The following is a 16892-nucleotide window of genomic DNA, read 5'->3' as shown; positions in this document are numbered from 1 at the left end:
TAGAATTTTAAATTTCTAACAATTTATGTAACCATGTCAAGATGAACATCAGTCTTGAGGCAGCGCCGTGGCGTTACAGAGAGGACAAACATTCTTCTGTTGCAGCCAACGTTTGATGCAATGTATGTGATATTCATGGCCGCAGTTCAGAGTAGCGATCGTCTCATCGTCGTTTTCGCTTTGGTACAAATCATCATGGCACACAACGCATATATTTTCTTGTATCTGATCTTCCTCTCTACTTCTCCTTGTTTTCAAGTCCTTGTATCTTTCGTCGTCTTGCGATCTATTCTGATCAACTATGTAGTCGGGGGCTGTAGCAGTTTCTTGAACATCATCATCTGAGAACCATTCCCAATCCTCAAATTCTTCCACAAGATCAAAATCATCGATGATCATGTGATGATCGATTTCCTGAAAATACGCTGCGTGTGGATTGAAAAACGAAGTAGTATGCATCAGATTGATGGTGGAATAATAAACAGGATAAGAATTTCTTGCAGCATGGCCGAACATATTCAAGTAAAGTTGCTCTTGATGAATGTTCCACTGCAGAGAACTCGTGGGAGCATGATTCATGTAGTAACTATCATAAGTTGGATCCATATATCGGCCGGGGTTGTTGGTATGGTATCGCACCACCATGTCGATCACAGACGACGGAGCAATCCTCCGCAGGTCACTAAACGGAATCTGAAAGTAAGCGGGAAGATAATCCATTGCTTGCGGCTGAGAGAGGGATGCCATTTGAAGAAACGTGTGTTTTCTTGAATGGTCGGATGAGAGATTTATGTGATATATAAGCTACTATATATTGAACACAATGTTACCATAATTTAAAATATTCCAATTGGAATAGGATACGATAAGAGAGAGTACCTTTAGGAATGAGATTTTAATTCTTGATCCAAATTTTAAATAAGGTAAATTAAATAATGAAGGAAGTTATAAAAATCAAATTTCATGCATTTCTTGATCCAAATTGTGATATGTTTTTATTTGTGCTTTATTTTGATTCAAGTTGACTCAAACGAGATAACTTGACGAATGACTCAAATTCATAAATTGATTTAGATAAGAGTCTAAAAATTATAAATTTCGCTTGCGGTGAGATTGATTTACGAATGGGATTTTTTTTTTCTTTCAAAAACGGTGGACCGTTAATTGAGGAGGTAATTCCCACTTCACAAATAAAACTTGCGAAATGTTGTTTTCCACAAATATCTCAAACCAAGCGAATACCATCCTCTGAATCTTACAACCCGTTTGCCACTCTTCCTCGTACAGACACAGGTGCCACAAAGAGGGACAAATAACGATGAGACAAAAAGGAAACAGATCATGATCTGGGATTCACCTGTTCTATCATGATCATGATCTATTCCATTAGCTAGACTCCTTTTGATCAATCGTTTCCGTAATAATCTAAGTCTCGTTCTTGGATTCTGAGATTTTCTTGGTTAATCCGAAATGTGCGAAATGCCGGTGGGATCATTCAAATGTTTCGTGGAGCAGAAGCTCGGGAAATTCCCACATTTCTTGATATATGCAATTCTCGAATGGGTGATGATAATGTTGCTTTTCGTGGACGGTTTTCTCGCCTTTGTTTCGAATGAATTCGCCAAGTACTTCGAGCTGAGGATTCCATGTTTACTCTGTACAAGAATAGATCATCTTTTTGCACGCAGGAACTCCAACTTTTACTACAATGATTCCATCTGTGAGCTTCACAAGAAAGAAATCTCGTCCCTCGCGTATTGCCACGTCCACAAGAAGCTATCGGATTTGCGTACCATGTGTGAGGGGTGCCTTCTGTCATTCGCCACGGAGAAAGATTCCGACTGTGATAAGTACAAGTCCCTTGTTGGGATTCTGCACAAGGATATCGATTGCTTTGTTGAGGATAACCAGAAGTTGCTGATGAATTTGGGAAATGGCGATGATGGTAAAGAGATATCAGATGAAAAGAGTGGTGCACAATTGTGTTCTTGTTGTGGGGAGGCTCTGAAACCGAAATCTTCCTCGAAATATGGGCGGAGTTTGTCTATGAACGCTCCGGCCCCATCCCCTCGAGCACCCTTGATGGCGAGGAGAAACCACGAGGGGCGTAGCATATTGTTACCACATGTTAAGTACACTGAGCTGAAGTTTATGTCAGATGCTGAGCAGGAGCTCTCTGAGTATGAAGATGCTACAAATGGAGAGAATCGAGGTGAACATTTTCTTTAACTTGTCTATTTCTGTACCAGGATCTTCTAGTACATGATGTTGGATGGTTTTCTTGTGTTCTATAATAGGAAGAGATGATGTAAAGTCGGCTTCGGTGCCACTGCTACCAGATTCAGAGGAAATAACCGAAGATTCTTGCAGAACCCCTAGTTTTGCAAGAGGGACCAGATTTTTCGGAATCCCATTGTCAGATTCAGCTCAAGTTAGTCCTAGATGGGGCTACAAGGTTGGTCGAAAACAACCAAACATCGATTGTGTTCCTGAACCCAATGATTCAAATTCATTCAATGAACTAGATGGAGACATCTTGAACCGGTTGAAAAGACAGGTTCGTTTGGACCGCAAATCCTTGATAGCTCTATACATGGAGTTGGATGAAGAAAGAAGTGCTTCCGCAGTTGCAGCGAATAATGCCATGGCCATGATAACTCGTCTGCAAGCCGAGAAAGCAGCTGTGCAAATGGAGGCCTTGCAATATCAGCGAATGATGGAAGAACAGGCGGAATATGATCAAGAAGCTCTGCAAGTGATGAAAGACATGCTTTTGAAGAGGGAAGAGGATATAAAGGCACTGGAGTCGGAACTGGAGACATACAGAGAAAAATATGGGCTTATCAAGAAAGTAGGAAGTGATATATGTGAAATTGATGCTGATGACGATTATCAAGACATGAAGTCTCAGTCTTTGTCATCCTATGGTGAGAGATCAGAATCCGGGAGTTCAAATGAATATGAACGTCAAAATAATTCGATGGAGGATGGGGGAGGGAGTCCAAATGAATCTTTGGATTTCGAGGGAGAGAGATCTTATCTTCTTGGTCTGTTGACAGATCTTGAGAGAAAGATCAATTCACCTATAGATGAACTATCCAGTTCCTCTGAGTGCATGACAATCATTAACGAAGAGGGATGCAAAGGTAATCAAATGTCTAGTTTGGTTTATGATAATCTAGTAGCATGCAATGATTACATTGATCATTTGGACCTTGTAGGAGATAAACAGGACTCAACAAAAAACTTGCATGAGTAAACAACAATATACTGGAAACTGTGCTGTAGGAAAATCCATTTTGTAGATATGAATAACTCTAAAAGAATATCCGAACTTGTGTATGTTAGTGGTGATCTTCAACCTACATGATTTACCGACGAATGGTTCATCAGATGCAGCAAAGAAAAAATAGTTATTCACATCCTTTACTTTGTCCTTGAACATTTATTACTCCTGATTTTTTTCCCATTCTCTTTTTTTAAGCCCAGATATTTATCCTTTTGTGTGTGATCATATAGGAAAAGAACTAAAGGGTATCCTTAAAAGAGAGGTATCATTAATAAGGGAGAGATTGAGGACCATTGAAGCAGACAGTGGATTCTTAAAGCATGCGGCCATGACGCTACAACGAGGAGGCGAAGGAACTAAACTCTTGACTGAAATAGCTCAACATCTCCGGCAGATTAGGGACTCAAACAAATCATCAACAGAGGATTCAGAAGCATGAAACTTATCCTTCAGGTGAGATTTCAAAGTACTATTCGCCGCTCCACAAGCCGACCGTCCTATTCATAGAACAATTAAAAATAACTAATTAAATTTCACACATTACAGCAGGCCTGTAGGTCTAGGGGCGTGACAATACGCCTCTCGTTCATTCGGAATTTCATTTTATTGCCCTTGACTTGAAAACCTTTAATAAATAATAAACTAGGAAAAAGATTGCAAGATGAGGAAAATTTCTTTGAAATGCAATGAAATCTGATCTTTCCCCCTACTTTCTTTGGTTGCAGTTTTCATTTTTGTTCTCTTCTCCATTCTTTTCTCCACAAGTTAGGATTTAGAAACATGTACATCATGTATTAAGCATTGGGATCGCATGTCACGCCGACGAGGCCTCGCTTGGATGCTTTATGAGCTCTTCGTTCTCTTATATCCTGATTGCATTTCGGAGAGTTCTTGGAAAGTCAGTTTTTTTTTAATCATTGACAATGTACAAGTACTAATACATAATCAGCACCACTAGATAAGAATGTAAAGTGCTCGAGCTTTTCTTGTTTGCTTTAGGACAATTTGTGCAACTGAATAAGAATGTAAACTATTCGAGCTTCTCCTACAACACTAGGCATTCACGACTAAAATTAGGAGAAAATGATTTTTTTCTCAATTAGCTTTGGTACACTAATTTTTTAATTTTCGACTGTTTTGATTGAATTGCTGATTTGACATTTGATAACTCATCAATTTTTTCTGTCACGCCAGTATTTTTCGATGTCATATCAATAATTAAACCAGAATACCGAAAATTAAAAGTTAGTATACCAAAACCGAACTTTGAAAACTTATTGAATTAAAAGTCCAAATTGAACAAACTAGTGAACGATAAAAACTATTTTTCCTAAATTTAATCGAGCAATGTGTTAAGAATTTAATTTTGTTTTGTTTAACTAGTACATAGTATCGATACAATATTCTGCTAAGTGGAAAATATATAAAATGATTAAAAAAATAATACGCGTTCTAGCAAAGATATTTTCTCCTAATTGTAACATTTATTAGTTTTTTAAATAAATCAACTCCTTTTTTTAGTTAGTATCAAAGTTTTATATGTGATTTCAATTACGATAATTCAAACATTGGGGAATTTATTAAATATATATGTGCGCTTGGTCTCATTAAACGTAGAACCTACCATTGCCGAAATTGTAAATAAATATCGCTTTAAATATTAAGACAATTTCAAATTTTTAGAAACGGGAAATTAATATCCATCAACTTGTTCTATTTTGAGTTTTGATCCAATAAATTTTAGAAATATGATTTTGGTAGATTAATTTTGATTTTTTTTTGGCTTTCTATCATACTTGTGCTGATGTGACATTGAATATTTATACTTATATGATATCACATCATTTATTGAGATAAAATAAAAAAATATTTAAGTTACTAAAACAAAAATTTGAAAATATACTAGACACCATTTACTTCTTACTCAGCAGATTTGTTAGTTTTAGCTGCGGCATATTGAGATATATAAATATGAAAATAAAGAATAAAATTAAACACTAAAATTTATGTAAAAAGTCCCAAAAAATTATTAAGGTAAAAACCACGGACAAAATGAAAATATTTTTACTATAATATTTTTGAATAAATATAATGTATCATTTTTTTGTTAATTAAAAAATTGCCTTTTACTTTATAATTATATCCTACTAAAATAATTGTTTGTTAAAATAAGTTTTGTTTTATCCTTTTCTTAACATTAATCTAGCTTTCTGCTATTACAAGAATTTCTCATAAAATTGTGTAGGCATCCGTTTTTATTGGATTTTAAAAGTTTCCTTGATAAATTTTTGGGTCGGAATTAGCAAAAACATAGAAATAAAGAGACTACAAAAACTACAACTACTCATCATAAATTTAAGTCCTTCCGACTTCCAACCTAGACTTAAGGATGTAAATGAATAAAGCCATCCGTGAATTATTTGAAGTTCGGTTCGATAAAAACTCGTTTGATCTCGTTTAATTAGACTCTTTAAGGTAAACGAATCAAACTCAAACTTTACAATATTCGTGTCTTTAGCTCGTGAATAGGTCCGTTAATAGGATCATGAATCAGCTCTTAGACGAGAAAATAATAGTTTTGATCTATTATTTATTGATTTTGCACTTTACTTATTACAAAAAATAAAAAAAAAAATCTATTCAAAAGTTCGGCTCGACTAGATCACATCACTGCTAGAACATGTCTTTGTTTTGTTGAAATTGAATTTAAACAAAAATATACATCTTGAATATAATTTTAATTTATTATCTTCCAATAAGACTAATATTTAACCAAGAAATTAATTAGGTTGTGCAATTTTAAGTAACAATTAAGTCACACAAATATGAGAATACATTGACATGACTGACTACTGCATGAAGAGCATGCATAACAAATACACTGCATCAATAACTAATTCGAAAAAGATCCAATAGAATTCGAGTCAACCACGGTCAGAGAGCCCGTAGCAAAGATCTTGGTCGGATTTATTGTGACGGCATGCGGAAAACAAGCATGCTTGACTTTTATCAATCGAACATAAACACGAAAATCAAACAACAAGCATAACGTACGTACACATTAATATTATTCAACCCAAGAACTTGGATTTGATTTGATCGACCACTTTAGTTCAATTGAAAAGATTTAGCCAAGACTTGATCAGGAACAGAAGGCTTCGAACCAAACATATTCGGCCCAACTTTAATGGTACCAGGCAGCTGGCTATTAGCAGAGGAGAAAGCCAGCACAGGTTCCTCTCCAACATGTTGGATCTGGGTTTTCTACACGCTCAAACGCAGCGGAAGTTTTAAAATTTTTATTTAATTTGACAATCAAAATATATTTGTTTGGGCGCTCGTATGATTTAAACCAAAACATTCATAGGGTGTTGAATTATACCTTTAGTGAATTAAATCACTTGGCTCCAACTAATCCGATATAGGCGGATCTAGCTCTTGATGAATTCCCTACGAACTTTCTTCAAGGACTCCTTTCTTCTAATCAGGTCCACGACTAGATGATTTGTTCCTCTTCCAAATTGCACTAGAAATATTGGAAGATATTTAACGCAGGAGAGAATTATTTTGAGAGACGGCTCAAACCCTAAAATAATTCAAGGTGGCCAATTTTTTTTTTCTTTTGAAAGGGAGGTTCACGTGAGTTTGGTGGTGGTGGCTAGGGTTTAGATGTTTGCATGTGTTATTTATATTTAAATTAAACCCTAATTACATAATTAACATTAACGAGATTGATTTAATTAATTGGGCTAGTCCAACTAGTTTAATTAATTTAATCAAAGTCCATTAAAACTTTAATTATTTAATATGTTGGACTTGTACCCCTACAAGCCCATTAAACATATTATCCACCATATTTAATTTATTAATTAACCAACTCAATTTTTGAGCTTAATAAATTAAATACATTATAAATTCAACATTTGAATTTATTATTTAAATTATAAATTCAACTACTTGAATTTACATTACCTCCAAAATTTAATATTTAATAAACCCAACATTTGAGTTTAATAAATTAAATCCTCAAATTTTATAAATTCAACTACTTGAATATATTCTCTCCAAATTTCATAAATTCAACTTCTTGAATTTACTATATCATAAATTCAACTCCTTGAATTTATTTTCTCAAAATTTAATTATCATAAATTCAACTCCTTGAATTTACTATATCATAATATAAATTCAACTCCTTGAATTTATTCTCTCAACGGGAACAAACGATCCAGTACTTGTGTGACCCTCAATGGTTCAGGGATACAGCTAGCCGTGGGTTCACAACTCTTTGTGATTCAGGACATAATCCTTTATTCGGGCTTACCCTAGTTAGCCCCATTCTTTTCATCAAGACCTTGATCAAGAATGTCAGAACTAATTTCTGATTGCACCCATCGGATCATGGTAAGAGCGTCTAGTAGCATCGCCCCATGATCCCCTAGGTATCACTGATAGTGCCTGCAAGAACCAGTCGATTATGATTAACGTACAGTACGGTCCCTTCATCTCATATATCCCGATCGAATCTGCAACCATTGGTTCATCGAGGGTTGCATATTAATTCGATAACTATGTGATAACTATAATAGTGGGATCGCGTGTACTATTAGAGAACTCCTTCTCTAATGTACATCTCATACTCTGGCCAGAGATTCCATGCACTATTATTTCATTAGATCACATAGGATATCCACCCGTAGGTGAGCGGTGAATCCCCGACTACAATGCACTGGCTCCTATATGTGTCGCAACTGTACCCAACCTCGCCACCTGATGACTCTCCTGGAGCCGGTAAACGAGTCAAAGCACAACCCTAGCATATAGAGCCTCAGTGTTGTCCCGGGTCGTAAGGACTAATGGTGTACAATCATAACCACGGACTTATTCTCTCGATGAATGATAACCACTTGGAAAGTCCGAGGGAGGGTTGTTCGGTATAATCATCATATGACTACCCATCTGTATGTTTGGACATCTCTATGCCCTTACCAAGAAACGCAGTACACAACATCACAGATGCTAGTCTCGAGCTCAAGCGACCTTTATCCATGTTTTAGGCGGCTAAATCGACTAGGAACGAATTTAGAATATGCAGTGTTTACAAATGAGTTTCAACATCGAATTACGATTCATTTGTATTAAAGCATAATCAAGGACTTTATCTATGCTGCTTGCGTGGGTATACAGATAAAGTATAACGAAACCATTAAAAAGTAAATTATATTAAAATAAAGATTGTTTATTACACTTGAGTCAATAAATTCCCTAACCAACCGTTGGCTTGCAGGGCATCTACTCTAACAATCTCCCACTTGCCCTAGAGGCAACTACCCTTAATTCCATTGCTTCGCGATGCTTTTCAAACAATGGTCTTGGCAAGGGCTTTGTAAGTGGATCAACAACATTATCTGCAGAAGGGAGTCTTTCGACTGATATGTCTCCTCTTCCCACTTCTCACGTATGATGTGGAACTTCCTCAGTACATGTTTGGATCGCTGATGAGACCTTGGTTCCTTTGCTTGCGCAATGGCACCAATTTTGTCACAGTACGACGGGACTGGATCAACTCTATTAGGAATAACGCCCAACTCTTGGACAAAATTCCCCATCCAAACTACCTCTTTGACTGCATCAGATGCAACAATATATTCAGCTTCAGTGGTGGAATCCGCAACGGTGTCTTACTTGGAACTTTTCCAAGAGACAGCCGCACCATTAAGCATGAATACAAAGCCAGAGGTCGATTTCGAATCATCTGTCACATTGGAAGCTAGAATCCGTGTAGCCTTCCCATTTCAATTCTCCACCCCATAGACCATAAACAAGTTCTTAGTCCTTCTCAAGTACTTAAGAATATCTTTCACGGCCTTCCAATGCATTGGACCAGGGTTTGCCTGATATCTGCTTGTAACACTCAAAGCGTAAGCAACATCATGACGTGTCGATATCATACCATACATGATACTACCAATAGCTGACGCATATGGAATACGTGTCATCATCTCTATCTCTTCATCAGTTTTGGGACACATAACTTTAGATAGAGTAATACCATGACACATTGGTAAGTATCCTCTCTTGGACTCTTCCATAGAGAATCTATTTAGAATGATATCGATATAAATCGCTTGGGTTACCCCTAGCATCCTTTTGATCTATCTCTATAGATTTGTATTCTCAATACATAGGATGCTTCACCCATGTCTTTCATGGAGAATTTACTTGCTAACCATACTTTAGTTGATTGCAGTAATCCTACATCATTCCCAATGAGCGGGATATCATCAACATAAAGTACTAGGAATGTCACTGCACTCCAACTAACTTTCTTGTACACACATGGTTCCTCAGGATTCTTAGCAAAACCAAACTCTTTGATAGTGCTATCAAATCTGAGGTTCCAACTCCTTGACTCCTGCTTGAGATCATATATTGATCTCTGAAGTTTGCATACATTATGCTCACTTCCTACTGATGTGTATCCCTCAGGTTGAGACATATAAATTTCTTCTTTGATGTCTCCATTGAGGAATGCAGTCTTTACATTCATTTGTCATATCTCATAGTCATACCATGATGCTATGGCTAGTAGTATTCTAATGGACTTAATCATAACAACTTTTGAAAAAGTTTCCTCATAGTCAACTACTTGCCTTTGAGTATAACCTTTTGCAACCAGTCTTACTTTGAAGGTCACTACCTTCCCATTCGTCCCAAGCTTTCTTTTGTAGATCCATTTGCACCCTATGGGAATAATTCCCTCAGGTTGATCCACCAATGTCCATACTTGGTTTGAATACATAGCGTCCATTTCTGACTGCATGACTTCAAGCCATTTGGTTGAATCAGTATCAGATATTGCTTCTTTGAAATTCATTGGATCACATCCAACACAATGCTCATCAGGGCCTTGTTTATGAAGAAGCGTATATCTTGCAGGTGGTCTAATAACCCTATCAGACCTTCTAGGAACTTGTACTTCAACTACTGGTTCTAGGGGATTAGGTTCAACTTCTAAAGTTGAGGGAGTATCTTGAATTTCTTCAAGTTCTATCATATTGCCTTTTCTATCTAATAGAAACTCCCTTTTCAAAAAAGTGGCATTTCTTGAAACAAACACTTCTGCTTCACTAGGATGATAGAAATAATATCCAACAGAATTCTTTGGATATCCTCCAAAGTAGCACAAAGTGGATCTATTATCCAATTTGTCTCCCACTGTCTGCTTCACATAAGCAGGACATCCCCATATTCTCATGTAAGAATACTTGGGAGGTTTCCCCATCCATATCTCATATGGTGTTTTATACACTGCTTTAGTTTGAACATTATTCAACAACATTGCCGCAGTTTCAAGCGTAAAGCCCCAAAACGATGTAGGCAATTCAGTGAATCCCATCATGGATCGAACCATGTCCAACAAGGTTCGATTTCGACGTTCAGAAACACCATTCAATTGTGGTGTTGCTGGTGGAGTCCACTGTCATAGAATCTCATTCTCTTTTAGATAACCCAAAAATTCAGCACTCAAGTATTCACCATTTCGATCAGATCGAAGTGTCTTAATACTCATTTCTAGCTGTTTTTCTACTTCAGATCTGAATTCTTTGAACCTTTCATATGCTTCAGATTTGTGTTTTATCAAATAAAATACCCATACGTCGAATGGTCATCAGTAAAGGTAATTAAGTAGGATTGCCCATATTTTGTGCTAACACTTAGCGGGCCACAAATGTCTGTGTGGATCAAATCCAATAGACTCTGCGCACGTTCCACGTTTCCATCGAATGGAGTCTTGGTCACTTTTCCTTTTAGACAGAGTTCACAAGTAAGTAGAGAATTTATGTCTGACAAGTCAAACATGTCTTCTCCCACTAGTTTGTGCATCCTTCTTTGGGAAATATGACATAGTCTAGCGTGCCATATTTGTGTGGGATTTGGACCATCTAACTTTCTTTTGTTTGTTGTTGAATTCATGTTTACTTGGACATTCACTTATCATTTCCAAAACATTTCTGGCACATATAATTTCTTATGTCTGGACTTCATGCAGTGAAATAAATATGTTCTAACTTATCGGGCTTTGTAGGCCTTTTAAGTGTCTTTCAGAGTTTGCCTCTTATTGGGATTGTTTTCCTTGGGAGGGGCAGAACATTTATTTCCCTTACCTTGTGGGCCATTTTCGTCTGACGAGAGGGCCATAAGAAAAACAACAATTCCATGTTTTATGGTGATCTCATAAGTTATAAGCATATTGACTAGCTCTTCAAGGCTATCAAATATCTTATTATTAAACTTGAAGTTCACCATAACCCCGTCAAATGAGGAAGAGAAAGATAACAAATTCATGTTACCTAGTAACTCGTTAGGAATCACATATTCCAGGCCCACCACATCCTCAATAAGCCCAGTCATACGTACACTATGCTCATGGGCCAAAGCCCCGTCTTGCATACGTGTAGTCATGAGCTCCTTGAAATTGATGTGCATCACTGTACGAGTTTCATGTACCATGCAACTCTTGCATGTTTATTCGAATGTCAGCAACATTCAACATATCCTCAAACTGTCCCTACAGTTAATTTGACATAGAAGCGAGCACATCACACTTTAGCTTTGCACACTATTGTCCTACCATCTTGCATGCTTTGTCAGTTCAACAAGACTGACATTAATGTGTATGTCATTTTCTCCGAATTCAGAACAATTTCCCAACCAGTCTTGAAAATTAGATTCGGTTAGCTAGTTAATAACAGAAATGTATTATGTGACGAAATCGAAAATATACTGATATGGAAACAGAATAATGGTTGCTGATTATTTTAAAATAATTTTAAGATATAAAATATGGATTTTTATTTTATAAATCTCCCTCCCACTATTTTGACATTTCCACCACCCTCTGATAAAAAAGGGAAATCGTATTTCCTTAGTGGCCACGTAGAGTCCAATTAGCCAATTATAATCCCGAATAATATCAGCCAATTATAATTTCTAAAAGGTAGAATTCAATTGCATCCCTATGCAACCTCCGCGTGTTTTGCCTCACGTTTAATAAGGACCCAATAATATGACGTCGTTTATTTTCGCATGTCAAACCGACCCATCAATATTGAATTGTAGTAGACGGTCGCCATGAGTTCCCCCAATAATATGAGCCGAAGTCATGAGAGTTCCACTCAATTCACATCATATGTCCGGTGGAAGTCACAGCTTTCCGGCGTACACGCCTCCCCAATAATATGAGCCAGACAATGTCCGGGGGTAGCGATCAACATGCAACCACGGTTGATGGAAGGCAAGAAAAAATTAAACTCTTTTAATTTTTACTTTTCCGGTTTGATATAAATTTTGAATCATATTCAAATGTGGGATTTTAATTTAAAAATTGTCTCATCATTTTAATTTGAAAATCGCGTGCCACGAGTTTGTATGTTTGCCGGATTCATGCAACTATATTATATAATAATATACATACATGCATACTACTATATATCACATATATCATAATATGACATTCAACAATAAATAAGGATGATCGATTTCCAACACTAATAGATCCATGTGAGCCATACATGGATCCAGGTCCAAACCTAGGTGAATGCAGGGATGCAAATGCAACTTATTACAAAAGCTTCCAATATTTTACATGTCTTCATCTTGATCATCGGGCCCACCATCTTCCAATCTTGATCTCCCACTATTTCTAATTATTACATTTTAATAGCCATGGCACATAAAGGATACATCTCATGGGGGTGGGAACGGGCCATAAACCAGGCCCACTTTAATAATATCAAATATTATAAAAAGAATAAAAACAGTAAAATATCATAACATACACCTAACACATTGGTCAATGCTCTCGATCATCCTCCATACATTTAATATCAAATATTAACATCAATTAATTAAACAATTTAATTAATTGATAAATCATATATCTAATAATTTTATCACTAACCACCACAATTATTAAAGAATTTAATAAATTAAATAAACTCCTTTATTTAATTTCCAATTAAATCAATAATAATTGATTTCTTATAAAACTCATTTTTACCATAAATAATTAAAATCATATTCTAATTATTTATTTTACAAAAAATTTATTAATTTTCCAAAAAATAATTTTCCAAAATAAAAAAATTGAATCAATTTCAAAAATATCAATTTTACCCAAAAATTTGAAAAATCAGAAAATTGCACTCTAGGCCCAAACAATTCAAGCCCATTATTCAGCTCGTTTCCCGAGACGCTCCCGAGCAGCCGCCCGCCCGCTGCCCGAACGTTTCGGGCAGCGACAGCGGCCTTGTGCACGCAGAACGCGCACAGGGGCGCCGACGCCGCGCGCAGGCGTCGCACGCCTGCGCTAGCGCGGTGCGCACAGGCGTCGCACGCCTGCGCGCGTACGAACCGGCGCGCGCGTCCGACGCCTGCGCGCACGCTGCGCGCTGCCGTGCGCGGCCCTGCGCGCACGGACTGCCCGGAACAGTTCCGGGCATATTAAAAAAATTTTTTTTTTTGAAAATCTGAAAAAATAAATTTTCATGGTGCCATAATTTTCTGAAAAATTTTCTCGTGTGGTTAGAAATAAATTATTCAATATATCAAAACCATACGATTTAGAAAAACCTGGCTCTGATACCACTGTTGGATCTGGGTTTTCTACACGCCCAAACGCAGCGGAAGTTTTAAAATTTTTATTTAATTTGACAATCAAAATATATTTGTTTGGGCGCTCGTATGATTTAAACCAAAACATTCATAGGGTGTTGAATTATACCTTTAGTGAATTAAATCACTTGGCTCCAACTAATCCGGTATAGGCGGATCTAGTTCTTGATGAATTCCCTACGAACTTTCTTCAAGGACTCCTTTCTTCTAATCAGGTCCACGACTAGATGATTTGTTCCTCTTCCAAATTGCACTAGAAATATTGGAAGATATTTAACGCATGAGAGAATTATTTTGAGAGACAGCTCAAACCCTAAAATAATTCAAGGTGGCCAATTTTTTTTTTCTTTTGAAAGGGAGGTTCACGTGAGTTTGGTGGTGGTGGATAGGGTTTAGATGTTTGCATGTGTAATTTATATTTAAATTAAACCCTAATTACATAATTAACATTAATGGGCTTGATTTAATTAATTGGGCTTGTCCAACTAGTTTAATTAATTTAATCAAAGTCCATTAAAACTTTAATTATTTAATATGTTGGACTTGTACCCCTACAAGCCCATTAAACATATTATCCACCATATTTAATTTATTAATTAATCAACTCAATTTTTGAGCTTAATAAATTAAATACATTATAAATTCAACATTTGAATTTATTATTTAAATTATAAATTCATCTACTTGAATTTACATTACCTCCAAAATTTAATATTTAATAAACCCAACATTTGAGTTTAATAAATTAAATCCTCAAATTTTATAAATTCAACTACTTGAATATATTATCTCCAAATTTCATAAATTCAACTTCTTGAATTTACTATATCATAAATTCAACTCCTTGAATTTATTTTCTCAAAATTTAATTATCATAAATTCAACTCCTTGAATTTACTATATCATAATATAAATTCAACTCCTTGAATTTATTCTCTCAACGGGAACAAACGATCCAGTACTTGTGTGACCCTCAATGGTTCAGGGATACAGCTAGCCGTGGGTTCACAACTCTTTGTGATTCAGGACATAAACCTTTATTCGGGCTTACCCTAGTTAGCCCCATTCTTTTCATCAAGACCTTGATCAAGAATGTCAGAACTAATTTCTGATTGCACCCATCGGATCATGGTAAGAGCGTCTAGTAGCATCGCCCCATGATCCCCTAGGTATCACTGATAGTGCCTGCAAGAACATGTCGATTATGATTAACGTACAGTACGGTCCCTTCATCTCATATATCCCGATCGAATCTGCAACCATTGGTTCATCGAGGGTTGCATATTAATTCGATAACTATGTGATAACTATAATAGTGGCATCGCGTATACTATTAGAGAACTCCTTCCCTAATGTACATCTCATACTCTGGCCAGAGATTCCATGCACTATTATTTCATTAGATCACATAGGATATCCACAGCCGTAGGTGAGCGGTGAATCCCCGACTACAATGCACTGGCTCCTATATGTGTCGCAACTGTACCCAACCTCGCCACCTGATGACTCTCCTGGAGCCGGTAAACGAGTCAAAGCACAGCCCTAGCATATAGAGCCTCAGTGTTGTCCCGGGTCGTAAGGACTAATGGTGTATAATCATAACCACGGACTTATCCTCTCGATGAATGATAACCACTTGGAAAGTCCGAGGGAGGTTTGTTCGGTATAATCATCATATGACTACCCATCTGTATGTTTGGACATCTCTATGCCCTTACCAAGAAACGCAGTACACAACATCACAGATGCTAGTCTCGAGCTAGAGCGACCTTTATCCATGTTTTAGGCGGCTGAATCGACTAGGAACGAATTTAGAATATGCAGTGTTTATAAATGAGTTTCAACATCAAATTACGATTCATTTGTATTAAAGCATAATCAAGGACTTTATCTATGCTGCTTGCATGGGTATACAGATAAAGTATAACGAAACCATTAAAAAGTAAATTATATTAAAATAAAGATTGTTTATTACACTTGAGTCAATAAATTCCCTACCCAACCGTTGGCTTGCAAGGCATCTACTCTAACACAACATTCAAATGAAAGTGCACCAGCCCCCTCGGAACCACATACATCTCGCCAACAGTTAAGTTCCTAGAGTAAACAACATTCCCGCTCGTAATTATCCCCAATAACACCATCCCTCAGATCAAAACTCCGCATTCCGTAGCTCGCAGATGCCAGTGAGGATTCGTAACACCGCCCACAGCGAAACCAATACGAGTCATGGAGATTCCGAGCGTGTTTAGCCATGGAAACGCGTGGACGTTGGCCAGGTTCAAATAACTTCCCAATTAATTGCTTGTGTTCAACTCGTTGATCAGTCCGATTTGAAGCCGGTTTGCAGGGATAGCCGTTAACATAAACGGTGCCTGCGGAGATTGGCTATGCAGAAGTCCTGCAAGGGATCAGGATCGGCAGAATGCCAAGGTATGGGAAGCAAAAGTAGTTGGAACATTATCATGAAGAAGGAGATTGAGCTAAAGACGTTATTGGACGCCATTTTGGGTCCTGTTATGGAGAAAATCAAGGGAAATTTTGATTTATGATGCAATGCAATTTGAAGACGGGCATGCAGTATTTGTAGCACATTTTAAAGAAAATAATACTAATAAAAAAAGTGTATAGTGCAAGTCCTTTTTGTGAAAAAAGCATCAATAAAATGCAAATCTAAACATCAAATTAATATGTTCCACGAGGTAGTTATTGATGCACGTTGTTTCTAGTCGCGTTTGAACTTTACAGAATCATATTAGAATCAATCGTTAGCAGGAGCACCCTACGTTCTTGAACCGATAACCACGTACGTACCGGCTAATTTAGTCTGCTCGATCTGTTGCTTGGGACCAAGTAGGGTAGCGAGAATGTCAGATTTAAGTGTGGTACGGGACAAAATTCCATTTTGCTAAGGTCATCTTTCGAA

General features: G+C 36.9%; 1 protein-coding gene and 1 pseudogene across 2 annotated transcripts; one reads left to right on the top strand and one right to left on the bottom strand.

Annotated features, from left to right (window-relative positions):
* The first annotated feature begins 1169 nt into the window (after nucleotides 1-1169).
* Nucleotides 1170-4203, top strand: LOC140803219 (probable myosin-binding protein 5). 2 transcript variants are annotated; one of them, XM_073158960.1, is made up of 4 exons: nucleotides 1170-2212; nucleotides 2298-3146; nucleotides 3520-3742; nucleotides 3836-4007. In XM_073158960.1, the coding sequence occupies exons 1-3, from the start codon at nucleotides 1471-1473 to the stop codon at nucleotides 3726-3728; spliced, it is 1800 nt and encodes a 599-aa protein (XP_073015061.1). In that variant the 5' UTR covers nucleotides 1170-1470; the 3' UTR covers nucleotides 3729-3742; nucleotides 3836-4007. The 2 variants fall into 2 exon arrangements, with proteins under 2 accessions (XP_073015061.1, XP_073015060.1); XM_073158959.1 differs by lacking the exon at nucleotides 3836-4007 and adding an exon at nucleotides 4015-4203 and having other exon boundaries at nucleotides 1173-2212.
* Nucleotides 4204-6397: 2194 nt separating this feature from the next.
* On the bottom strand, nucleotides 6398-16472 carry LOC140802791 (germin-like protein subfamily T member 2; annotated as a pseudogene).
* Nucleotides 16473-16892: the final 420 nt, after the last annotated feature.

The sequence above is a fragment of the Primulina eburnea genome, chromosome 10, assembly GCF_022965805.1.
Source record: "Primulina eburnea isolate SZY01 chromosome 10, ASM2296580v1, whole genome shotgun sequence".
NCBI lineage: Eukaryota > Viridiplantae > Streptophyta > Magnoliopsida > Lamiales > Gesneriaceae > Primulina > Primulina eburnea.
This window is presented reverse-complemented; position numbering and strand designations above follow the sequence as displayed.

Excerpts from the sequence above, each read along its gene's own strand:
- LOC140803219 (XM_073158959.1), top strand. The coding sequence starts at position 1,471 with ATGTGCGAAATGCCGGTGGGATCATTCAAATGTTTCGTGGAGCAGAAG. Across the intron at positions 2,213-2,297 it reads TACAAATGGAGAGAATCGAG|GAAGAGATGATGTAAAGTCG; the intron begins GTGAACATTTTC and ends GTTCTATAATAG. Across the intron at positions 3,147-3,519 it reads TAACGAAGAGGGATGCAAAG|GAAAAGAACTAAAGGGTATC; the intron begins GTAATCAAATGT and ends GTGATCATATAG.